The 24,902-nt window shown below is 43.7% G+C and overlaps 1 protein-coding gene across 2 annotated transcripts; it reads left to right on the forward strand.

The window, feature by feature from the left end:
- Positions 1 to 4,195: 4,195 nt before the first annotated feature.
- On the forward strand, positions 4,196 to 23,536 carry UTP14A (UTP14A small subunit processome component). Of its 2 annotated transcripts, none has more exons than XM_049644270.1 (15): positions 4,196 to 4,326; positions 5,368 to 5,443; positions 6,668 to 6,738; positions 7,910 to 7,974; positions 9,590 to 9,732; positions 10,029 to 10,184; positions 15,027 to 15,146; positions 15,245 to 15,339; positions 15,945 to 16,068; positions 16,151 to 16,228; positions 16,722 to 17,112; positions 19,199 to 19,602; positions 20,372 to 20,565; positions 20,691 to 20,790; positions 23,081 to 23,536. In XM_049644270.1, the coding sequence occupies exons 1-15, from the start codon at positions 4,301 to 4,303 to the stop codon at positions 23,351 to 23,353; spliced, it is 2,316 nt and encodes a 771-aa protein (XP_049500227.1). In that variant the 5' UTR covers positions 4,196 to 4,300; the 3' UTR covers positions 23,354 to 23,536. The 2 variants fall into 2 exon arrangements, with proteins under 2 accessions (XP_049500227.1, XP_049500228.1); XM_049644271.1 differs by having other exon boundaries at positions 20,372 to 20,477; positions 23,081 to 23,169.
- The last annotated feature ends 1,366 nt before the right edge of the window (positions 23,537 to 24,902 follow it).

The following is a 24,902-nucleotide window of genomic DNA, read 5'->3' on the forward strand; positions in this document are numbered from 1 at the left end:
AGGTTAGATGCTACAGGGCATACAACATCATGAATTTATGGTAACATCACAATTGTTGCCATGTTGCAAGTTTTGCCTGAGCCTGGGTATTTTTTGTGAAATGTAAGTCAGTTGATAAATATACTTGTAGGGAGAAAACATATTTTTATTTACTGATAATCACTAACAGCTGTGACTGAGATCAAAGGCTCTTAACTAATTATCTTTCACAACTCCTATAGACAACTACATACTTGATATCTCCACTTAGGTACCTTGCTTTCAAACCTCAAAAGTACTAAACTGAACTTTTGGTCTCACTCCCCAAATCTGTTCCCTCCATTATTAATCTTCTACATCTTTTTTTTTTCACCAATATTTTTTTTATTTTTTTAAACTTGTTTTATTTTTTATTTTTTTTAATTTACATTCAAATTAGTTAGCATATAGTTCAACAATGATTTTAGAAGCAGATTCCTTAGTGCCCCTCACCCATTTAGCCCATTTCCCCTCCCACAACCCCTCCAGTAACCCTGTTTGTTGTCCATATTTATGAGTCTCTTATGCTTTGTCCCCCTCCCTGTTTATATTATTTTTGTTTCCCTTCCCTTATGTTCATCTGTTTTGTCTCTTTAAGTCCTAATATGAGTGAAGTCATATGATTTTTGTCTTTCTCTGACTGACTAATTTCACGCATAATACCCTCCAGTTCCATCCACATAGTTACAAATGGCAAGATTTCATTCTTTTTGATTGCCCAGTAATACTCCATTGTATATATATACCACAACTTCTTTATCCATTCATCCATCGATGGACATTTGGGCTGTTTCCATACTTTGGCTATTGTTGATAGTGCTGCTATAAACATGGGGGTGCATGTGTCCCTTCGAAACAGCACACCTGTATCCCATGGATAAATGCCTAGTACTGCAATTGCTGGGTCATAGGGTAGTTCTATTTTTAGTTTTTTGAGGAACCTCCATACTGTTTTTCTAGTGGCTGCACCAGCTTTCATTTCCATTTCTTCTATATCATAATAAATAATCTACCGTACTTGTTCAAGCCAGTAATATAAGCATAATCTTTCTCTTTCCCTTGCCTCCCACATTTCTCTGGTGAGCCCATCAATGTCTCTATCTCCAAAGCCACCACCCTATTGCAAGTTATTACCATCTCCGACTGTACTACACAATAATTTCCCTACTGATCCCTCTGCTTCCTCTTGTGCCCACTCCCCCACCCCGCCAATCCATTCTCTGCACAATGGACAAAATGATTTTAGTAAAATTTGCATTACGTCACTCTCCTACATAACCCCTACACAACAAATACATCGTGGCCCATTTTATGTAGAGTAAAATCCGAATTCTACTATGGCCTATGAGACCCTACAACACCTGAATCCTGTCCAACTTTCCATCCTTCTCTGTTATATTTCATCTTCTTGTTCACCACCACTCAGCCACGCTGGCCTTTCAGTTGCTAAAATGTAACAAGCTTTAACCAGCCCAGAGGGCCTGAGTATACATTGTTTCCATTGATCAGACTACTCTTCCCAGTTTCTCGGAAGGAAGCCCTGGCTCTTTCTTCTCCTCAGCTGAAACATTGTATTGTTGTTCCCTAATTCTACATAAGAGGGAAAGGGGGCAGCAATCTGGTTAGAGCTGGAGAAGGGGAGTACCTAGGGAACTTGCCTCAAGGCTGCATTTGCATAGCAAACACACTGTCTTTACTTAGATTAAGTATAGATCAATAAAAAAAAGTCAATGTTTTCTTAAAATGCTTTTATTTGTACTTTCTATAAGATTAAGAGAACATCGTCTGTCCATAAAAATACAATTTGGAGGGGTTCCTGGGTGGCTCAGTCAGTTAAGTGTCTGACTTTGGCTCAGGTCGTGATCTCAGTTTGTGAGTTCAAGCCCCGCATTGGGCTCTGTACTGACAGCTCAGAACCTGGAGCCTGCTTCAGATTTTGTGTCTCCCTCTCGCCCTCTGCTGCTTCCCACTTGCTCTCTCTCTCTCTCTCTCTCAAAAATAAACATTAAATATATGTATACATTTATATTTTTATATTTATAATTTATATATTTATAATTTGGAGTGCCTTGGGGGAAGCAGCAAACAATTCCAAAGAGGTTGGAGAGGTAGACAAGGACTAGAGATTTTTAAAATTTTATCTTGAAGGTGATGAGGGTCTATCTGCATCTTTTCAGTAGGGGTGTGACATGATCAGACTTACAGGATTAGATGAGGAGAAACTAAAGACTGAAAAGTCAGTACAAAATAATTACTATAGCTAACATTTATTGAACATTTAATGTGTGACAGGTATTATTCTAAGGGCTTTCCATTTTAGTGCTTTATGTATATTAATTCACTTAGTCCTCGCAACTACCCAATGTACTGTCATACCCACTTTAAAGATGAGGAAACAAAGGTACAGAGAAGTGACTCATTCAAGAATTACAAAGCTAGTAAGTGGTAGAGATAAGATTAAAACCCAGAGAGTCCAGGGGCGCCTAGGTGGCTCAGCCAGTTAGGCGTCCAGCAGTTCGTTGTGGCTCAGGTCATGATCTTGAGGTTCCTGGGATCGGGCTCTGCACAGGCAGCACAGAATCTGCTTGGGATTCTGCTTGGGAGTCTCTAGCTCTCCCTCTCTCTCTGCCCCTCCCCCACGCATGCTGCGTGTCTCTCAAACAAATAAAGTCAAAGAAAACCCAGAGAGTCCAGTTCATAGCTCATGCTCTTCATCAATATGCTATAATGCTCCCCTTTAGCAGTTTATGGCAGTACCACAGGCTTGAAATTGCAAGGGTCTAATGGATGATGATGGAAAGGTTCAAGAGGGAGATTGGGAATGTAAATCCAGCAATGTGAGGAGCAGCTATGAAGCATAGAGAGGAATCAAAGGTGACTCTGAGTTCTAACTTGACCAACTAGTAAGGGATGGTGCCAAATATGGAACTCTGGTGGAAAAGATAGAAATTATTGGACACCTCATGTTTGATGTCTGTGGGACAAAAGGACTGCCAGGAGGCAATCAGAGATAGTAGTCTGGAGCTAGACTGGAGCAAGAATGAGATCTGAGCTAGAGGTAGAGATTTTAGAGTTCTCATACAAGTGTTAAAGGCTTAAGGAGAGCATGCAGAATAGACAGGCTGAGAGCAGAGCCTGGGGAACATCATCATTTAGGGAATAAGTACAGAAAAAGTATCCAGCAGAGAAGACTGACGGAGGTGGCCATAAAGCTAAGACGCTAGGAGAGAGCTGTGTCATGCAATCCCAGGAAGGAATTTCAACAACGACAAATTTAACTTTAATGCCACTAGAAAGTCAGTCCTGTGGAGCCATGGAACACGTCTGTTTTGTGCACCAATGTACCCTCGAGCCTAGAGGCCTGGCACATGGTAAATGGTCAAAAACATGAACTGAATATGAGTAAGAAAAGAAACCAACAGTACCAAATACCACACAAAGTTCTGGGAAGACAAAGACTGAGAAGTCAGCATTTTATTTAGCAACCTAGGGTGTGACAATCTTGTTCAGAGCGGTTTCAGTGTACTAGTGGGGCGAAAGCAAAATGGAAGTGGCTTAAAATAGACAGCAAGAATGTTTTCGTATACGACTTTTCTACTTTTTTATTTAAAAAATTCTTAATAGTTGACAGGAGGTGAGGAAGTTGCAGCCACCGGTCCAGCAGATTCTTGGAGGAACCTTCGTTACGCAGGGAAGGAGGAACCTGGAGCTGCAATTACAAGGGGGCACGAGACGAAAGGGCGTTTTTCCTTAGCAGGGGAGGAAACTTGCTCCGTCCACTGCTCAATCTCCGGGACCTACCACATGCTGGAGACCTCACGGGCCCTCGATAAAGCCTCGAGCTGCCCGGCGGCGGGCTCCCAAGACGCTGCGGAACACGAATGGGCGCTGGAGCCTTTCCTTTCGGATCAGGTGGCGACAACCAAGGCTCAGCCGGTCCCAGGCAGCGCAGCGCCCTCGCCCTAGGCTCATCCACCTTGGACCGTGCGGGAAGCAGGAACCCGAGCGCGGACACCGGCGCTCGCCAGAGAGGACGGCGGGCGGGGGACGGGAGAGGAGGCAAAGCTCCGCCCGCTGACAGGCTTTCCTCTCCAGCCTCCCCGTTTCCCGCAGGCCCCCCCCCCAAGCGTCTCCGGTTCCCCGCACGCCGTGGGGTGGAGCGGAAGTGACGCGACGCGCAGCGCGTGATTGGCGGAAGCAGAAATTGCTTTGCGGCCGGCACGGAAATTGCTCTCCTTTCGGCTTCCGCTCCTGGTCCATGTGAGAGAGACAGGCTACCGAGATGAGCGCGGCCGGGGTTGCGGAAAGGTGAGGGGTGAAGACCGGAGCGGGAGTTGTGGGTGTCGTTGGGGGCCGGGTTCCCCGGCTTCTGCTAAGTGGAAGCTGTCTTTTAACAGACAACAGTTGTTCCTCTTCCAAGACCTCACCATTCATTACGATTTTCGCGATAGCATCCGTGAAAAGTCCTTTTAATTTCATTTAATTCGCTCCCTCCGCTCCGCAGCTTTTTAGCCTCATCCCTGTTGGTCCTGATGTGGCTTGTCCCTGTCCAGCTAATTTGTTGTACTTTACTCGTCACGTGACTCCTTTTTCTGCTGCTGCCGCTGGGGCACGGGGAGTGCCTGCGTTATAAATACCCCTTATTCTGGAAACCTTTGCTGATAGGAGTCCTTTTCTCCTCTGATGCTTCATTCCCCCCCATAGTGTCACTAAATATAATCCGTTTAGTAAAGGTTGCCTTGTAAAGATTGATATATACTGTTAGGTACTAATAGAGTCTGTAATTTGGTTCAGGGTACCAGTCTCCTTAGTTAAGCATCTACTTTGCCGAGGAAGCCCCAGGAAAAATAGCTTACTTGGCTGCTTTCGTCCAATTCCCTCTTTCCCCATTTCTGGGAACAAGTGATCAACTCTGTCACTTTTGAGTAAGTTGTACCTATAAAGGTGTCTTCCGTGTGGAGGATGCTTAGGAATATTAATGGTGAAACTGCCTTGCCTCAAGGGCCAGCAACAGTGTCTTCTGTCACCTTACCTAGAGTCTGACATTTTTACAGCCTCCCGGATGTCCGTGGAAAATGCAATACCAATCACTGAAAAGGGTTACCTCTTTTTCATTTCATGCACTTCTATAGGGGTATCACCACCCAGTGCTCACCCCTTGGGGTTGATGCCTGACTTCAGGCTAAATTTAATGTCTTGACAAATTTCCAAAGATGCCCATGCTGTTTGGTTTGTGCCTCTTCCAGGGAACAGGGCTGTTCTGTGCTTAAAAACTGAAGTTATGTTTTGGAGATTGTTTTAAAGAAGTTATTTCAATTGATAATATTTCTCTTTTGTCTCCTTTAACAGCCTTCTGGCTTTAAGCCAACAGGAAGAACTAGAGGATTTGCCCAAAGACTACCCCTTGAGCCCCAGTGAAGATGAGGTGGGTGGCAACTGCTATACTGCCTTCTCTGGTACCCCTTCTGCCTGGCAATTAGGATAGACAGCACTTTCCTGGAAAGAAAAATTATGGCAACATTGTTTATATTTGTTATGGTGTTGCAAATAAATTACAAAGTAATATAGTATCTCATGTACAAGTTACTGTATTAAGTGCTATGGAAATTGAAAGACTATAAGATATACTGTTTCCAAGTTGCCTAAGTATAGTTGAGTGTATAAGAACAAAACACATGGTCTTCATTATATGGTTTCCGTATTTCCCAAGTTTGGATTTTTATAGAGTTACGTAATTACAAATCTTCCTCCACTTAAGATGGGATTACATCCTGATAAACCCATCATAGATTGAAAATATCGTAAGTGGAAAATACATTCAATGCACCTAACTACTGAACATCATAGCTTAGTTTAGTCTACCTTAAACTTGCTCTGAACACTTACATTAACCTACAATTGGGCAAAATCCTCTAACACAAAGTCTGTTTTATAATAAATGTGTGGAATATCTTATGTAATTCATTGACTACTGAAAGTAAAAAGTAGAATGGTTTTATGGGTACAGCATGGTTCTAAGTGTATTAGTTATTTACCCCTATGATCATGTGGTTGACCAGGAGCTGCAGCTCGCTGCCACCAGCCAGCATCCCAAGAATCATATCACATATTGTTAGCCTGGAAAAGATCAAAATTTAAATTTGAAATACAGTTTCTACTGAATGTGTGTCACTTTCTCACCATCATAACGTCAAAAAATCATAAGTCAAACAAACCATCATAAGTAACAGACTGTGTCTGACTAAAATACACATAGTTAAGCTGACTCTCCAACAGATGCTATAGGAATTCTGTTTATTCTCTTGACAAAACTACTTACATTGTGGGGGGTTTTGACATTAATGTTTCTGTGTCAGATCGTACTATATATTCTATACAGAAACATTCTCATAGCACTTTTCTTCTCAAGACTGATTAAGACAGAAGCATGACATTAGCTACAGATCACTAGGCACTGTGGTCCTCATAATGAGGGAGTCTGGCTTTTGAAGCAGTTCTGTTTCAGCTTGAATGCCTGCACACTAGACCTCAGCTGATTCCCCAGTTCTCCACTGACCAAAACAGCAAAAAATTTTATATGGGCCTCAATTTCCATGCTGTCTTTTCCTTTTCATTATTGTTCTGATGGTTTTTCCTTTACTGTCTCTAGGGGGACATTGATGGAGAGAGAAAGCATCAAAAGCTTCTGGAAGCAATCAGTTCCCTTGATGGAAAGAATAGGTAAAATTCCCATCTGTTTGGACAGGCTATAACTAGCTGATTCCATGAGACAGATCTGCAGCTAACATTTACTGAGTGGTGGGGTGCCTGGCTAGCTCAGTCGGTAGAGCATGTGAATCTTGATCTCAAGGTTGTAGGTTTGAGCCCCATGTTGGGTGTAGAGATTACATAAAAAGTTAAAAAAAAAAACATTTATTGAGTGCCTAAGACAATGAAGACACAAGTGTCAGCATCATTATTAAGAGCACATACTTTGAAGACAGACCGTGTAGGCAAATTTTTATCCTCTCTACACCTCAACTCTTCAAATAGAAAATAAGATTAATAATATTACCTACATCAGAGGGCCATCATGACATTTAAATGAGTTAATAAATGTAAAGATCTTAAGCCAATGCCCAGCATACAGTAAGTGTGATGTAATTATTATTGTGTTAGGCCTTTGTGCATTTTAATTCTTAGTCCAAACTTACAGTCTTTTGAAGCATTGACTAGGCACTACATATTGCCGTTAGAGAAGGTAATTGACTTGCCCCAAAGTCACTTTGCTCATAAGTGACAGGTCCAGGATTCAGATCCAGGTGTGTTTGAATCCAAGTCCCAGTACCTTTTCCATTATGCCTATCTAATATTGCCTTGTGTTTTTGAAGGGCTGAGTCTACACTAAGAGATGGTTAGGGGCACCTGGCTGGCTCAGTTGGTAGGGCATCTGATTTTTGATTCCAGGGTCATGAGTTCAAGTCCCACATTGATCGTGGAACGTACTGAAAAAAAGAGATGGTGGGGCGCCTGGATGGCTCAGTCGATTAAGCGGCCGACTTTGGCTCAGGTCATGATCTCACGGTCCGTGAGTTCGAGCCCAACGTCGGGATCTGTGCTGACAGCTCAGAGCCTGGAGCCTGTTTCAGATTCTGTGTCTCCCTCTCTCTGACCCTCCCCTGTTCATGCTCTGGCTCTCCATGTCTCAAAAATAAATAAAACGTTAAAAAAAAAAAAGAGAGATGGTTAGACTACGTAGTCCAGGATAGGAACAGATTTCCTGGTTTCTTTGTGACAAAACCTGATTCTAAAAGAGAAATACATGAAACCAAAGCCTTCTTTGAAGAGAGAAGTGTTTGTTCTCCAGAAAAATGTGTTCATTCCTACTATATTCTGCTTTGCCTAATTTCAGGTGGAAATTGGCTGAGAGATCTGAGGCTAGTCTGAAGGTTTCAGAGTTCAATGTCACTTCTGAAGGTAAGTTAACAAAGGAAGTAATCAGTATATGGAGCTTGTAGAGTTACAAAAGCATCATGGTCGCTTCACCCCCACCGCCTGGAACTGTTTTTGATGTGGTTAATGGATCATACCATAAATACTTACCTGTGAGTGGGTGAATATAGGTAGTCAGATCCCCTTGAGTTTCTTCCAATTCTAGAGAAAGCCCTAAAGGCTACAGTCAAGGTCTCCCACTGATGAGCTACTTCTAGGGTCTAGGGACATGAATGAAGACAGCTGCTTCATGGCTTCATTTTTATTTCAGTTCTTACAGCGCTTTGAGTTGGGACAGGCAGATAATCTGCCGGAGTTCAGAGAAATCAAGTTACTTACTCAAGGGCCTTCACCTACTGCAGTGTTCCTCAACCCATTTCCTTTATTGTTCCCTGAGAAACCTTTTTTTGGACATTTGTTTTTGATTGCCTCCCTCCCTCCCCACTCCCATCCCCACTCCCACAACAGGGAAATCAAATACTAAGGAATAAGATTTTGGTGAATAGGGTTGAGCTTTAGAGGAACACAAAACTTGAAAATATCTGGGGCGCCTGGGTGGCTCAGTCGGTTAAGTGTCCGACGACTTCGGCTCAGGTCACGATCTCACTGTCCGTGAGTTCGAGCCCCACGTCGGGCTCTGTGCTTACTGCTCAGAACCTGGAGCCTGTTTCAGATTCTGTGTCTCCCTCTCTCTCTGACCCTCCCCCGTTCATGCTCTGTCTCTCCCTGTCTCAAAAATAAATAAAACGTTAAAACAAAATTAAAAAAAAAAAAAACTTGAAAATATCTAAGATTTTTTTTTTCACCACTCCCCTGCCTCCAGAACCAATTTTCATCCCTTGGGTGGGCAAGTAATACCTCCTCTAATGTGAATGAGTGATCTGGTAAATTGCAGAGTTGGGATTTTAACCTGATACCAAGTCTAGATGCCTTATCACCATATCCACAGTTTAGGCAGCTCTAATGAGTTCTGTGCTTCTAGTAACCACTAATGTAACCCCTCAGAACAAATAACAATGTATTCTTCAATCTTATTCATTCAACAAATACTTAATATATTTCTACTATGTATTAGTTTCAAGACAGTGTAGATACTGGGGCTACTACGAAGAATAAGACAGGAGACCCGCTTCCTGGGGTTTACCATGCTAGGGGGGAGAGCAAGTGGGGAGACGGTGAAGTAACTGACTGGCTGCTTCAGTTTGGCTGGGCCGTGTCCTTTAGAATGATGTAATTCCAAATATCAAAGGGAGCCACTGGAGGATTTTCAGCAGAATCCTGACCTGCCATGATTTACAGTTTGAAAATCTAACTGGCTGCTGTGTGAAGAATGAAGGACAGTGAGGCAGAAGTGGAAGCAGAACGACCAAGAAAAAAGCAAATGACTTTAAAATAAATCATTTTCTCCTCTCTTCCATCCTCTAACACATATGGGAATGTAGGAGAATGATGGTGTCACTATGGCTGGCAGTTAAAGAGAATTCCTGCTTCCCTGCAAATCTGCCTGCCTACCAGCATTTTCTATGGAGGCATCTCCCTATGGTATATTGAGATCTTGCCTCCTTTCTCGGTCTGACCAGAAAGTTTGGCCTTTCTGCAGGATCAGGAGAAAAGCTAGTCCTTTCAGATCTACTTGGGCCTGTTAAAACTTCATCCTCATTGGCTGCTGTGAAAAAGCAACTGAATAGAGTCAAATCAAAGAAGACTGTGGAGTTACCTCTTAACAAAGAAGAGGTTGAGCGGGTGAGTTATAGAGAAAGTGATCCATTAAGGGGAAGAAATTGGACTGACAAGGAAAAATAGGGTAAGAAGGGAAGGAGGGGAAAAGCCTGACAAATGGGGGGAGGGCAAATCGTGATTGCCACAGAAGAGATTAAAACAAATCTCGGGGGAAATGCATCCTCAGGAGTAAGCAAGAGCTAGTCTCTAGCATGCTGACTGTTTCTTGGGCTAAGAAACATTGGCTCCTAATTCTCTGCTGGTCCTTTGAGTTCAACGCTTAATTTCGTGGCTCTTTCCTTTTGTGTACTTTGCTTCAGATCCACAGAGAAGTGGCATTCAATAAAACCTCACAAGCTCTCTCCAAATGGGATCCCATCGTTGTGAAGAACCGGCAAGCAGAGCAGCTGGTTTTTCCCCTGAAGAAAGAGCAGTCAGCCTTCGCTCCCATCGAACATGTGCTCAGCAGCTGGAAGGTGAGCGCACACAAGGAGCTGCACCTGGGTGGATGAGGGTGCACTGCCTGCCATCCATGTGACTGGGCCTCATAGGCCAAAATCTCAGCTGCGGTCTCTTCGTGTCACAAGCAAGGAAGGGGGAGGGGGGTAGCAGGACTCATTGTCAGTCACGGAATAGTCAGAATAGCTCTGTAGTCACCCTTCAGCCATTTGTAGCACACAACATGTGGTTATTTTCATGTTTTTGTGTGAAAATGTGATTGCCGGTAGCGAGGGAACATGGATGTTTTCTTTTTCACACCCCAGTTTTAAAAAAGCTTTTTTTTAAAAAATGTTTTAAGTTTATTTATTTATTTTGAGAGACAGAGAGTGAGAGCAAGCACATGTGCAGGGTGACAGGCGGACAGAGAGAATCCCAAGCAGGCTCCACATTGTCAGTGCAGAGCCTGATGCGGGGCTTGAACTCATGAGCCGTGAGAGCATGACCTGAGCCAAGATCAAGAGTCAGACGTTTAACCAACTGAGCCACCCAGGTGCCTCTAGAAAGCTTTTAAAGCCACATTCTGACCTGGGGCAAATCAGGAAATCAGGAGCTCAGCAGCATTAATGAGCCTTGGTAGGACTATGTGTGAGCAGTAGAACTAAAGTTTGCTTGTAAAGGAATCCCACATTAAAATGTAACGTATTGTGAATAATGACAAGAATCTTAGCAAATAACTCATTATGATCAAGCTGCAGAAAATAAAAAAGATATCTTAGAGCTGGGTTGTCCAAACACTGATCTTTGACAAATTTTTATGCGTCTGAAGCAAAAGAATAATGGTGAGAGTAGCGGATGTAAGTTTAGCAGCTCTTCTTTATTATGAGGTTATCCTTTCCATTTTAATAGTGTTGAAATAGCTTTTCTTTATGAAATGATAGCAGCAGTTAATGATGGGACTGGGGGTGGAACAGTAGTTATGGCCTCGTTGGTAATCCTATGTTGGTCCCCAAAGTCTCAACTTTTATTCTGTGAACAACTTCAGTACAATTACTTTCTTTTCCAATACACTGTTGGTCATGGAGTCTATAATGGGGCATTTTGTTTTAAGTAGGAATAGTCAAAAACAGCAGTGCCCAAACCATGGATAGATGCCCTGTTTATGTTTCTTCTCTGCTTTCTAAGAATCCAGAAATAATAGTGTTCTATGTGTCGGGAAGTTGAGCTAATTAAAGCTAATCAAAGTAAACATGGCTTGCTGCCATAGCTAAACATTGAGCAAGTTGTTGCTTATTACGGGGATAAGCTCTGTTTCTCATATTGTTGTTGAAGTCACTACCATTCTCTTTCTCGGATGCTTCCTTTTCCACATGAAAAAGAGATCAGGTTTAAAGTGTGGCTGCGGGATAGAAGGGAGACTTTAGGAAAAAAATAAGAGGTAATAACAATTTGCAGGATTCAAAAATAAAAAGTATAGAAGATACAGAGTGAAAAGTCTAACCCTACCCTTGTCCCCCATCCATGGTTTTTACCCCTATACTCACTTAGAAGTAACCAAAAATTTTTGTTGTTAACCTAAGAGTTTGCTACATTCGTGTTTACCTTGTTTTTTAAATTTATTTATTTATATATATATATATATATATATATAAATTTATATTTATACACACACACACACACACACGTTTTTCAATGTCTATTTTGAGAGAGAGTGCACGCGCGTGCGCAAGCAGAGAGGGGCAGAGAGAGAGGATCCCAAGCAGGTCCACGCTGTCAGAGCAGAGCCTGATGCAGGGCTCGAACCCAGAACTGCGAGATCATGACCTGAAATCAAGTTGAAATCAAGAGTTGGACACTTAACCAACCAAGCCACCCAGGCGCCCCACCTTGGCTTTTTTTGTGTTGTTTTTTTTAATCACAAAAGTAGTGCACAACTATGCATTGTTCTGCAAATGACAATGACAGTGTGATCTTAGAGATAGCTGGAAAATGCCTGGCTGGTTATTAAACATGAGACGGTGGAGGAGTAGCTTGCACTAAGAATGGCACAGCCTCTGCTTTCCAGAAACTCCCTGTGCAAGACTGAGTGGAGTGCCCCCAGATGGTGTACGTGAATCTACTGTACCAGTTATTGGAAGATTCGTTTTGAAGAAATTAGGCCAGAATGGCACACAGCAATAAGGAAACGCTTGGTCAGAGGTTGCTTTCTGGCTAGCAGCTGCGCTGTCTTCTTAAAGCTTAGAGAGTGCAAAGTACCAAGGACTCTGGAGATTAAGGATCCAAAAAGTCTGCACTATCATTTGGCCCAGCTTCCTAAAATTCCATTTCACTCCAAGAAGATTTAAACGGGATAATGCATGAGAAAGCATTTGTAAACTGAGAAGTGCTAGAAATGATGTAAGGTAACTTCCCTCCCTCTAGCAGCCTATACTAGCATTACCCAAAGTGTTCTCAAAACTTTAGTTTTTCAGTATGCCCTCAAAAAGGTAGGGTTCCATTGCTAGAAAATGTTGCGTGCCCCTGCTGGAGATTGGCAGCTCATGATATATACTAGCCTTTTAAAGGTTATGAGAAGACACTAAAGAAACCCCTCTGACCTACTCTAGTCCAGAGTGTACAAACAAAAATCAAATAAGTTTCATTTTGCACCTTAAAAAAATAAATCTTGTTAGCTGGTGAGGCACAGGCTTTGGGAAGAGCTGGTCTCCACTGCTTCCTCCGTTCTCCCACCTTTTTCCCGACTACCCCACTGACTCTTCTCGAGGGCATTAGTGAGAGGCCTCTGAATCGCCAGATCCCAAGCCGTTTGAGTCTTCAGCCTATTTGACACTGTTGACACATCACATTAGTTAAAGAAAAAAAAAAAAAAAAAAAAAAAAAAAGCTCTCCTCCTTCGGCTCCTGTGGTGACATACTCCTGATTATTTTTTATGTATCCGACTGTTAGTTCTTATTGCTCTATAAATTCCATGGCTTTTGGCTGTCACCTGTGTATGCTGCAGGTCACTCTCAACACCTTCTGAGCTCCAGTCCCATATTCCATGTGACCAGTAGGCCTCACCTGGGTCTCCCATATGCACCTTAAACTTCACACAAAACAAAGTCATCTTGGCATTTTCCTTCCCCAGACTCCCAAACCCTGAGCCGCGACCTTCATTCTGTAAGTCAGTCAATGGCATAATTCCCTACCCCAGTCCCTCGGGTTGGAAACCTCAGCCATTTGATTCCTCTTCCTCCTCCTCCCTTTAACTGCTGCCCCTTCCCAGCCCACATGGTGTGCTGCTCCTGTAAACTCTGTCCGCAGTGGCTCTCAGACCCCTGGTTCCTCCTCTGATTTTCATTTTCATCCATCATTGGGCACTTCACACATAATCCTTACACAGTCACCAGAATTTTCTTTCCAAAACACAAAACTGAGTGTCACTCTCCCACTTAAAGTCCTTCAAAAGGCTCTCCATTTATAGAACAAGACAGAAGGACCTAGCGTCTTGGTTACCCTGGACTACACATTTTCCCTTACATATCTCTCTTTTCCATAGATATGTTTTTATTTACCCTCATCTCCATTTGATCCCCCCACCTTTACAGAGTTGTACTTAATGCCTCAAAGCCTAATTCAAAAAGTCCTTCCCCAAGCCCAACCCACCTCCAAATCAAAATAAATTCTTCACTTCCTTTGTGATTACTTCTATCATATAACTACCATGTAACCGATTACATTGCTAATGGTACATGCGTCTCTTCCCTCTGAAAGGCTGTGAGCTCTATGAGGACAGGAATGATCTTATTTGTGTATTCCTAGTGCCCTGCACAAGTGCCTGGAATGTAGCTCCAATCAATAAATGTTTGCAAAATTGAATTGGAAGGAGATTACAACAGTGTATTATAAATCACTTTGTAGCCTGTGATTGATCACTACTGGCAAATACTAAAAATGAAAGAACATGCACCTTTACTATTCAGTAGAATAGGTTTATGGTTAAATCAATAGCACCGTGTAACGTGTGATGATGTGTGTTTATGCATTTGTCCAGAAATTTGTAAGTTTAATGCTGACCATGATGTATATGGCTGTTGAAGAAAACCACATATAATATATGCACAAGGTTAGAAACTGGCTCTGTTGCGTACGGCTGTCTTTGTGCCTTGCCAAAGTGGACCGTGGCACAATTGGCCTGATTATTTTGGCCACCTACACAGTATCAGTCAAGCAGTAAACAGCATCTTTTGTTGACATATGGAGTAACTGGTTTAGAGTCCATTCATTCATATGTAGAGACTACCTAGCATGCAAAGTTAACTGTAAACTAAGGAATTGGAGCCAAAGTTAGAAAATGGCTAGAGTTAAATTTGAACTGTCAGGGAGCTAAGACCTAACCTCCCCTTTCTTCTAGAAATATTCTTTAAGGGAGGCTTATAGGAGTCTTAGATTCCTAACAATACAGTAATACTCACACATGCTTCAAATATACATGATACAGGGACCATTTTGTTTTGCCACTATCAAAACTGACAATTTGGTACTGATGTTCTTCTGTCCTACCAGTATTTACCTTAAGGGCATCCTGCTTTGATGCTTAAGAGAATGGTATTCTGTTTTACATATTTTGGTAATCTGAACAGAGTGATCCCTTCAGTAATATTAAAGAGTAGCCTCAGAATCCAGTTGCTGAAGTTGTCTTAAATTGGAAGAAAATAAGGCTTTATCCTACACAGCTGAACAGTGAGACTGGAACCCCTTCTCTTGCTGTAACAGCCAATCCTTTCCAGTTAGTGATTCCCATTATATTAATGTGTTGGATTGTAGGATGGTCGTAGGATTGTAAACAGAGAGACTAGGAGCATGGTTTAAGACTGCAAATGTTATGTTACCTCCTTAAGGCAAGGACTCCCCTGGAGCAGGAAGTTTTTAACCTCCTCCATAAGAACAAGCAGCCAGTGACAGACCCTTTACTGACTCCCGTGGAAAAGGCCTCTCTCAAAGCCATGAGCCTGGAAGAGGTAAGTGTAATAGGCCCTATTATACGCCCAGACTTGCTCTGTTCCTTCCAGCATTTACCCTCAAGCCCAGGAGTCACTGTAAATGTCATTCATTATAGGCTAAGATGCGCCGAGCAGAGCTTCAGAGGGCCCGGGCCCTGCAGTCCTACTATGAGGCCAGGGCTCGAAGAGAAAAGAAAATCAAGAGCAAAAAGTAAGGAGGCCCTTATTGAACTGGCCGTGGACTCCCTGAAAGAAAGTAAAGCGGCTAATCATGAGTCCTTAGAAAAGAACCTTTGACCTAGTAACTGGGGTCATGTAGAAGAGGTCCCAAATAGGAATGACTAGGTTTTTTTTTCTTTTCTTCTCAGTCGAACCTCATAGTTTTGCCTGCTTCGGTAGTGCCCTCTCCTCTGGCTTTGCCTTTCAGTCTTGGTTTTGCTAAAAAGAGGACTGTTCAATTACTTTCTCTCCCTTCCAGGACATCACGGAGTGGTTCTGCAGAATGAGCTCTGAATTCTACAGCTGTTGAGGCCAGTAGGGCTTCCTTTCTGCCTTTTTGCCTCTTTGGAACTTCTTCTACTCTTGCCTTGCGCTCTAGAAGCAGAGGGGACTCTTTGCTCTGCAGAGGTGTGCCCCTGGGGGCTGCACGGACTGAGAGGCTTGCCAGTCCTCTCAGGTCCCAAACTGGTTCCCTATAGTCAGCCAGCTCTGTGATGTCCATTCTAGCCCCTGCACAGGGAAACTCCTTGGGGAGCGGGGACACTTCTGTGTGTGGCATCAGTGTTTCAGCTGAGTCTCTGCCCTCTTACCCTGTAGGTATCGTAAGGTTCTGAAGAAAGGAAAGGCCAAGAAAGCCCTAAAAGAGTTTGAGAAGCTGCAGAAGGAGAATCCTACTGCAGCACTGGAAGAATTGGAAAAAATCGAAAAGGCCAGAATGATGGTGAGGCTGCCTCTTGCCCCTACCCCTTGAACCAGCTTTCCCCAAAAAGTGGTAAGGATCTCACTGTGCCCTTTCTTTCCAGGAGCGAATGAGCCTTAAACACCAGAACAGTGGGAAATGGGCAAAGTCAAAGGCAATTATGGCCAAATATGACCTGGAGGTAAGAGACCATCAGGGTGAGAGAAGAAATGGAATTGGAGGACAGAAAGGAAAATCAGTCCATAAGGATGCTAGCAGAAGCAGAGTTGGGGAAGAGCCCTGAGGAAGAATGGAAAACCAGGATTCTAAAAAGGCATCAGAAAATCTCTAAGGCAGAGAGGAAAAGAACCAGAAACAAGGTGGAAAAGGAGAGATGAAAGGGAAACAGCATTGAAGGCAAGTCCAGTTAAAGGGTAGAGGAGCGTTGTGGTGGTTTTTTTTTTTTTTTTTTTTTTTTTTACCTTGTTTCATATGTTGATTTCCTTGAGGACAAAGACTTTGTCTCCCATTTGATTCCATAGCCATTAACACAGTGGTATATGTGCAGTTTAAACAGGCATCGGTAAGAAACACTTAAGTCAAATTGAGAGGAGGCAGCTTTAAGAAATGGACCAGGAGAGGTGTTGTTGCAGTCACTAATGACAAGGCACTCGTGTTGTGACTCCTTCCTCCAGGCTCGCCAGGCTATGCAGGAACAATTGGCCAGGAACAAAGAACTGACGCAGAAACTCCAGGCAGCCTCTGAGAGTGAGGAAGAGGAGGGAGATGTGGAGGAAGAGGGTGAACTCCTTGTCCCTGATGCAGTGAATGAGATCCAGATGGATGCAGATGGACCGAACCCCTGGATGCTCAGGAATCACTCCAGCGGCACAAAAGAGGCCAAAATCCAGGACCCTGAGCAACTTCCAGAGCCTGTGGCCCATGAGACTCCTGAAAGTGAGGAAGAGGAAAGACCAGGGGCAGAGGAAGAAATTTTGCTGAACGAATTTAAGGAAAGGCGATCACTTAGGAAAAAGGCTAAGCTCAACCAGGACACCAAGCCGGTGAGCAGACAAGAGCCAAAAGGTGAGTTATGGTGGACTAGAATGGAGAACTGCCCAGGGCTAGTGCCGTGGGCGGGCTGCGAGAGGAAAAGTGTCCACGCACACGTGCTGCACAGTGAGTAGGCCCTGGGTACCTTCCACAGAATGCCATGGGTCCCTGAAGAGAAGATTGATACGTAGTAACTCTTTTTCTTCAAAGGCATTTAACACACAGTCATCTGCATGGCTGTACAATGTGTGTTCGGACATGTTTTCTGCTCTTGAGAGCCTATAGTCGTCAGAAAAAACTGCCCCATCCTTGAAGGGCAGGAGTTAACAAACCCGAGAGAACTGCCTGTGGTAGGATGGCAAGTCTGAGAGGCCATTCATTCCCACAGACACAGGTGGATTTTGAGGCATTATGAAATTTCTTCAAATTACTGCCACGGTTTTCTGTTGTTTGTAAAGTAGGAGTGGCAGTTTTAGCACTTCATAATGTTGGTTGGTATGTGCCGATATGGGGTGAGACTTTCTTGACAGGAACGAATGACTCCACAAGCTACATGGTAAATTAGAATTGTCACCCAATGCTCAGATTCAATTTGTATATTATATTTTGTGTTATCTTAAGGAGATTTTATATTAACAACCTTAACACCCTTGAGACAGGTCAGAAAGCTCCCGTCTTGGCAAGAAAGTCCGCTTAGGAAACTGCATTCAGAAATCACTTGGCTTTCTGGACAGATTCTTGGGTCTGATTTTATTTCCTGTAAGAATAATGCATTCAGATGATGGCAAGAATGTTTTTCCATGAAAAAAAAATTGTTTCTAAAGAGCTGTCATTTAGAGTGTGTTGGAGGCCCTTTAGTTTGGGTTCTCAGCTAGAGAGTTCTGGGATTAATAGTTGCAAGCAGTCACTTCCAAGAGGACTTTGGAAAGCCGCACTGCAGGCTGAGATTGTACGGCAGTCCTTATAGGACCACAGAACAGCAGCTGTGTTGTCCTAAGCCTCAAAAGATGGTCATCTAGCTAAATGTATTGAGCACTTGTTTGTAGTATGAAAGGTGGATTTGGATTTCCTTGGATGACAGATAAATAGAACATTCCCAAACCTTTAGGTTCAGGGAAACCATGTCCTAAAATAGTAGGAAGTTGTAGACCCCAAATAAAATGAGCAAGGACACTTGCTCCTTGAGGAATAAACATACATGTGTCCAAAGGCCATATTTAAGTAACTTCTTAGAGTGGCTTTAAGCCAAAGCTAGAGAGCAGGATGAACTTGGGAATGGAGGCGACTCGAGTCAGTGCAAAAAAGAGTTTAGAAGTGTGTCGCTGCCATATTTCCCTCCAAGCTCTCAGAAACTAGTGGTATTGCTCACATGTTGCTTGTGACTGGAAAATGCCAAGCAACTTGACTTGGCCACAGCAGAGTGTGAAATGCTGCTTTAAGATAAACAGTGCTGGGGGTGCCTGGGTGGCTTAGTCAGTTAAGGGTCTGATTCGGTTTCGGCTCAGGTCATGATCTCACAGTTGTAAGATTGAGCCCCACGTTGGGCTCTGCACTGAGTGTGGAGCCTGCTTGGGATTCTCTCTGTCCCTCTGCCCCTTTCCCCCACTCCTGTGCTCACTCTCTCTTTCTCTCTCTAAAGTAAAAAACAAAATAAAGATAAAAAATGCTGGATTTGGTTTTTACAAATAGGAAATGACAGTGTAAATTACAAATAGTAAATCGTCACATTTTTATAAATTGCAGTGAAGTTGCATTCCGAGACTACCTGTTAAAATGACTTTTTTAAAATTTTGAACTTGGGGCCGTCTCTCCAAGCAGGGTTTACTGTGTGCGGCAATGAAGCCACAGTTCCAGTTATGCAGTGAGTCACTGGCATAGCTGGGAATAGGACCCAGGACATCTGCTTCCCAACGTGCCACCTTTAACTACTAAACTCTATTGCCTGCTACTTAACAGGCAATGATTAGTGAACTCTCCAAGAGATCTAGTGAATGGAATCCTCTCTTCCCCATCATGAATGGGAGCACCTAAATGCTCGTTGTTAAGTGTGCTCAGTAAATGCTCATTGACAAGGCAACTTCCAGCCTCCTTTTCTGACAGCTTTCATTTCTTCCCTCAGATTCTAGCAGCCAGGAGGTGCTGTCCGAATTGAGGGCACTGTCTCAGAAACTCAACAAGGAAAACCAGTCTGGGAAGCAGAAAGTGAGTTCAGCGAGGACAGTTCGGGCAGTCCAGAGAGAGGACCCTACTGAGGAAGAAGAGGAGCCCCTGTTGCTGCAGAGGCCGGAGAGAGCACAGACTGTGGAAGATCTAGAAGAGCTTGGCAAAGAGGGGTGTTTTCAAAATAAGGAGGTTCCCAGGTCTGTGTTAGAAGGGCAGCAGCTAGAGAGGAACCCAAATAATCATCCTGGTGCTCCCAAGGAAAAGAAAAAGAAGGAGCAAATGATTGATCTACAGAACCTCCTAACCACGAAATCTCCTTCTGTGAAGTCTTTGGCAGTGCCCATGACAATAGAGGAGCTGGTGAGCAGAGCCAGGGGCATGGGCTATTGTGGGGGATCACCGCTGGGGCAGGAAGTGTCCTTGCACAAGGAGTAGAATCAGTGAAGTTGTGTTGTGCTGGGGGCACAATTCAGTAGTGGAAAGGTCCAGAATAATATGGGGCCGGGCCAGTCCCAGTGACAGTTTAATAGATGCAAATATGTGAGTGCTGCTGAGATTCCCACATCTTAAATCCTGAGCCACCAAACCCTCTGTGGGGTGACTGTAAAACTGCCCTCGGAGGAAAGAGGGAGGCACTCAAAGCTCTGCTCAGATCTCAGGCAGGATGACTCAAAGGTATAGTTGTTGAGCTATTGCCAAGGTTTTGCTCTTATTCACTGGGATCTGAAATGGTCCAAGACTCCCTGGTTAAGTAATTGAAACTGCTTCAGTGAGGAGCCCTGGTGCCTGGTGCCCGTCTTTTCAGGGATGTGAGCCGGAGGACACCCACGTTCTAGCCAGGCCACTTGGAGCTCCTCCTCCTAACGCAGGTCATTCCTTCCTCCACGCTGCAGCTTCCTTACTGTAAACTTAAAAGTATGTCTATGACAATGAGTTAGGGAGATTTACCCTAGAGAGAAGAAAATCAAAGTGTGATTGGCTAACCAATTCACTTATACTGCAAGACCATCATTGTTCAGCGCTTTTCCCCTAGGGGGCGCTAGAATGTCACGACCCAAAATTTAAACGTTCTTGCCAGGAACCATAGCTCTTCAGGCAAGCTGTAGCTCTCACTCTTATTTCTTCCCAGGAAGATGAAGAGGAGAGAGATCAAAAGCGGATGATAAAGGAAGCTTTTGCTGGAGATGATGTCATCAGAGACTTCTTAAAAGAGAAGAGGGAAGCTGTGGAGGCGAGTAAGCCAAAGGACGTGGACCTGACTCTGCCTGGCTGGGGCGAGTGGGGTGGTGTGGGCCTGAAGCCCAGTGCCAAGAAAAGACGCCGGTAAGAACAGGGAAGAAAGCCTGTCAGAAGTGCACCAGGTTCTCCCACTTCACCCTCCTGCGTCCTCCCTGCCCTTTTGACTAAGTCTTTAATGTTCTTAGACATCCCACTGTTCTGCTTTCCAGGTTTCTCATTAAAACCCCTGAGGGTCCTCCAAGAAAAGACAAGAATTTGCCAAATGTGATTATCAATGAGAAGCGAAATGTTCATGCAGCAGCTCATCAGGTGAGGGAGAGAGAAATTCTTTGCTGCCTCGCTCTCTTGCTTGGGAGGATTATTCTAGCACTCTGTGGTAAAGAGCGATGTGTGATCTTGACCACAGAATCAAAGCTGTTCTCTTTTTCACAGACTGGCTCTGAGATGAATAATTCCAGATTGATTTCTGCTGTTTTAATTTCTGACTGGGAAGAGGTTGAGGCTTAAATGGTAATCTTTGCAGCAGTGGTGAGGCCCCCAAATCAGGGTTTTCAGCTAGTACCCCAGATAATTCTGATGCAATTGGGTCTCACCAAACTAAGAATTACTGTTCTTCACACTTGTCTTTATAGTCAGGATAATGTTGAGAGGCTATAGGTTTGAGCTGCATCTTAAGAAAAAGAAGACAAACCGGTACTCATTCAGGACAGCGAATGGAATTAAAATTGTGTGTTATGACAAACCAGGGATATTTACCGAAGAGAAGCAAATTTGAGCATGATCATGGTCTACAAGTACGCTGAAGGCCATCATGTGGAGTGCAGTCACATAAGGTAGCAGTTAGAGGAAAAGCAATGCATTCAGTTCAAGGAGAAACTTTGTGGGGCGCCTGGCTGGCTCAGTCGGTAGAGCATGCAGCTTTTGATGTCGGGGTCGTGAGTTTGAGCCCCATGTTGGGCAAGGAGCCTACTTTAAAAAAAAAAAAAGGAAAAAATTTTCTGCTGGTCCAGAGGGAGAATGGGAACATGTGTAGAGGGGACTCAGGAATGAGATTGAACTCCATGACTTTTATGTTTCCTTCTGAAAGTCTGTGACCCTGAGATCTGTCCCCAGCCAGTACAATCTTGAAATGAGTTGTAGTTTTTCTTCTGAGAAAGAGGGGGAACTGTTTAATAAGTACAAAAGAGAGGTAAGAAATTATCGTTTCAGCAATACTCTACTGATCTTATTTTGCGAACCAATCCCTGCAGAAATGGAATCGTAACCACTGTAATCCCACTTGAAGATCTATAACCAGAAAATAGGCAATGAACAGGCAATTATGGGATAAATGAGAGAGAAAAAGCGTGCTTCACCAGGCCAGGAAGGGCAGCATGGACCTCAGTAAAATCACCCCTCCCTGCTAGGAGCCTTGCCTTTAAAAAAAAAAATACAGTCACAGGAAACTGACAGTTTTCCAAGAATCTCCCTGATTTTCCTCATCTTTTTAATAAGCTATAGACTTCAGGTCCCAGCATGCAATAGAATACAGTGTGCTTGAAGCTGAAGGAAAAAAGAAAAGCCTCCCAAGACTGAATATTTTGCCCACGTGTTTTTTTTTCTCTTGATTTACATGACATGCACAGATCTAGCCATCTACCCCAATAAGACATTCCCTCAACCTAGAGACCATCTGTGTCCTTCACCACCATCAGGACCCCCGGGCAGTACTCAGCTTCTCTTGAGTGTTTCACTGAATATCTCCAGAGACTACTGTTCGTAACTTCCTGATTTTTCTCCTTATGTTTTTTTCCCCTCTTCTCTAGCCCTCAGAGGTAGTGTTTAAGGATTATTTAAATGTCTAAAGTAGCACTGTTTGGAATGGAGAATAGTACTAGGAAAGGAAAGGAACCCTGGGTTCTGTTCTCATTCATTGCTCATTGTACACAATTTACTTATCGCTTCTCGGCCTTTTGGCTAAGATCAAGTGTACACAATTTACTTGCATACATCACTTCCCCTCTCTAAGCCAAATTCTGGGACCAAGGAAGATGACCTTTGCCATTATCTAGGCCCTTCCAGCTCTGACGTTCTGTGATGCCAAAAGAGGATGAAGCTAACTAAGCATCACAGCCTGGTATAGTTCAGGATTCATGGCAAACCTTAAAACATAAATCCTGTTTATCAAGGAGAAGAAAGAGATTGAGAGCTTGAAGAGGGTAGGAGGGCCACAACATTCCCAGGGACCCACAAACGTCCAGATTCTTCTTGCAGTCACAGCATTGTATAAGAAGACCCACTTAGGAACAGCAGCCCTGGAGCTAGTGTAGCGTTCCTACACTACAGGAATGGGGTCAGGGTGGTTTTTCAGTTCCTAGATCGTTGGGTAAGCCTTGGGGGTTGTCTAATCCCAATTAGTCCCCTCCACTCCCAGATGTCCTCAAGCAGATTGGGACTTCTAAGGTTAGATTGGGCGCATTGGGATGCCTTTACCTCTCAGTTGCTTCACTCACTGAAGCCATGTAGACCTGTGGCCTGTGCCCCAAACTACCTGCCATTAGAGTTTACCAACTGCACCCCAAGTCTGGCTTGTGACAAGTCACTCTGCCTTCCTTTCCAGGTGCGGGTGCTTCCATATCCATTTACCCACCATCAGCAATTTGAAAGGACCATCCAGACCCCTATAGGATCTACATGGAACACCCAGAGGGCCTTCCAAAAGCTGACTACACCCAAAGTTGTCACCAAGCCAGGGCACATCATTAAGCCTATAAAAGCAGAGGATGTGGGCTACCGGTCTTCCTCAAGGTCGGACCTCTCTGTTGTACAGAGAAATCCAAAACAACTCACTGTACGTCACAAAAAACAGCTGAAGAAAAACTCTGTAGATTGAGTTCCTGGAGGAATGATGTCTTGGTGCCCAGAACTAGGAGCCCCAACTGCTCCTCCATTATCCCAGTTTTACTCCCAAGCTGCAGGATCAATTCCAAGACTGGCTTAGCACACTGTGAGTGTAGTTGAGCTGTATTTTAGAAATAAATGCATTTTTATCTATTTAACTGGAGTGTATTCTGTATTGTCACACGTCAGACAAGGCACCTTTGGGTGCTCCCCATTGCATTTTTCCAGCCACACTTGTTAGGGAAGCCTCATTTTCTCACCAAGGATTATATAGTTAGTCCTAAAACAAAGTGGAGAGAAGTTACCATAGTCTATGATCTTAAATATATTATCAGACACAATCCACTATAAGAGTGTAAGAGGGATAGTAAATACTGTATACTCTTAGCCTCTGAACCTAAATACAGCATGCACAAACCGTCCGATGGGATTGTGTCCTGCACTGGCCCTAGGGTGGTGCTGAAGCTGGCTTCAACTTTAGTCACTACTATTGTTTCTTTCCATGAAAGAGCCTCCAGGCTTGCAGAGGTTGCGTCTAGAGTAGTTGGCACTATTTTGCCATTCTTAAGATGGTGAGTTTTTACCTTACCTTACGGATGAGGTAGATGAGCTTCCAGAAGTAAAGCTCTATTCCTTTTACTTCCTAAGACCAACCTCTCACTGCAACTGCTATATAGCAATTCACATGGGCTTCTCAACTCTGAGGAGGCTGCCTGTCTTTAGTTGACAAATACATACATGGCAAGAGTCCCTGCAAACAAGATTGCTAACAAGGAATTGGAGGAACTTTCTCTGATTCCAAAAGGACATAACCACTACTGTGCTACACCTCCCAGCTTGGATGTGGGTCTCCCCTGCCCTTTTAGAGCAAGATGGGGGTGAATTTTTGCATGTCTACAGACCCCTCCAAGAATTTGATGGGAGTTATGAACTCTCAGAAAAATGCACACACATGTATACCATTTTACGTACAGTTTGAGGAACTTTACAGACATTTGGAATCTCTGGGCTAATAGTTCTACAACTCCACCAGTTTTACAATCCTCCCCCAAACCGACACGACCCTGTCGTCCAAGCACACAACTCTCCAGATCAGTTCCAAAATGTTTAGACCTCAAAGGTAACTAATCCCAGTGCCTTTATTTTATAGTGTGAAAGAAAGAATGCAGAGTATCCGGTGTTTCACATTAATGACTGAGTAGGCAGTAGGAACCTAGGCTAACTTAGAAGCCAAAAGCCACACCATAAATTTCTATGAAATGTCCAAGGGTAGCTGTAGGCCGTCACTTCCATTGCTTATCCCCTCAAGGGCCAGCCTGGGGCTGGGAAGGGAAATGAATACGTCGATCGGGTTTAGAGCCCAGGGGGATATTTTTAAGTTATCCATTGGTTTGAGATTATCTGTGATCCACTTGCTGGTTGACGCTTAAGTAGCCAGTGGGGGCATGAGGGACCTGTGCCCACTCCTGCCTCCGTTTACGAGACCATAACTCTACGTTCACTCTTTTGCACACAGAGCTACCACCTCTGTCCCAGCCACC

This window comes from Panthera uncia, chromosome X (assembly GCF_023721935.1).
Source record: "Panthera uncia isolate 11264 chromosome X, Puncia_PCG_1.0, whole genome shotgun sequence".
Lineage (NCBI taxonomy): Eukaryota > Metazoa > Chordata > Mammalia > Carnivora > Felidae > Panthera > Panthera uncia.

Coding starts and splice junctions, on each gene's coding strand:
- UTP14A (XM_049644270.1), top strand. CDS start 4,301: ATGAGCGCGGCCGGGGTTGCGGAAAG. Junction 20,566..20,690: donor AGTGCCAAGAAAAGACGCCG/GTAAGAACAGGG, acceptor TCTGCTTTCCAG/GTTTCTCATTAAAACCCCTG. Junction 20,791..23,080: donor TTCATGCAGCAGCTCATCAG/GTGAGGGAGAGA, acceptor CTTCCTTTCCAG/GTGCGGGTGCTTCCATATCC.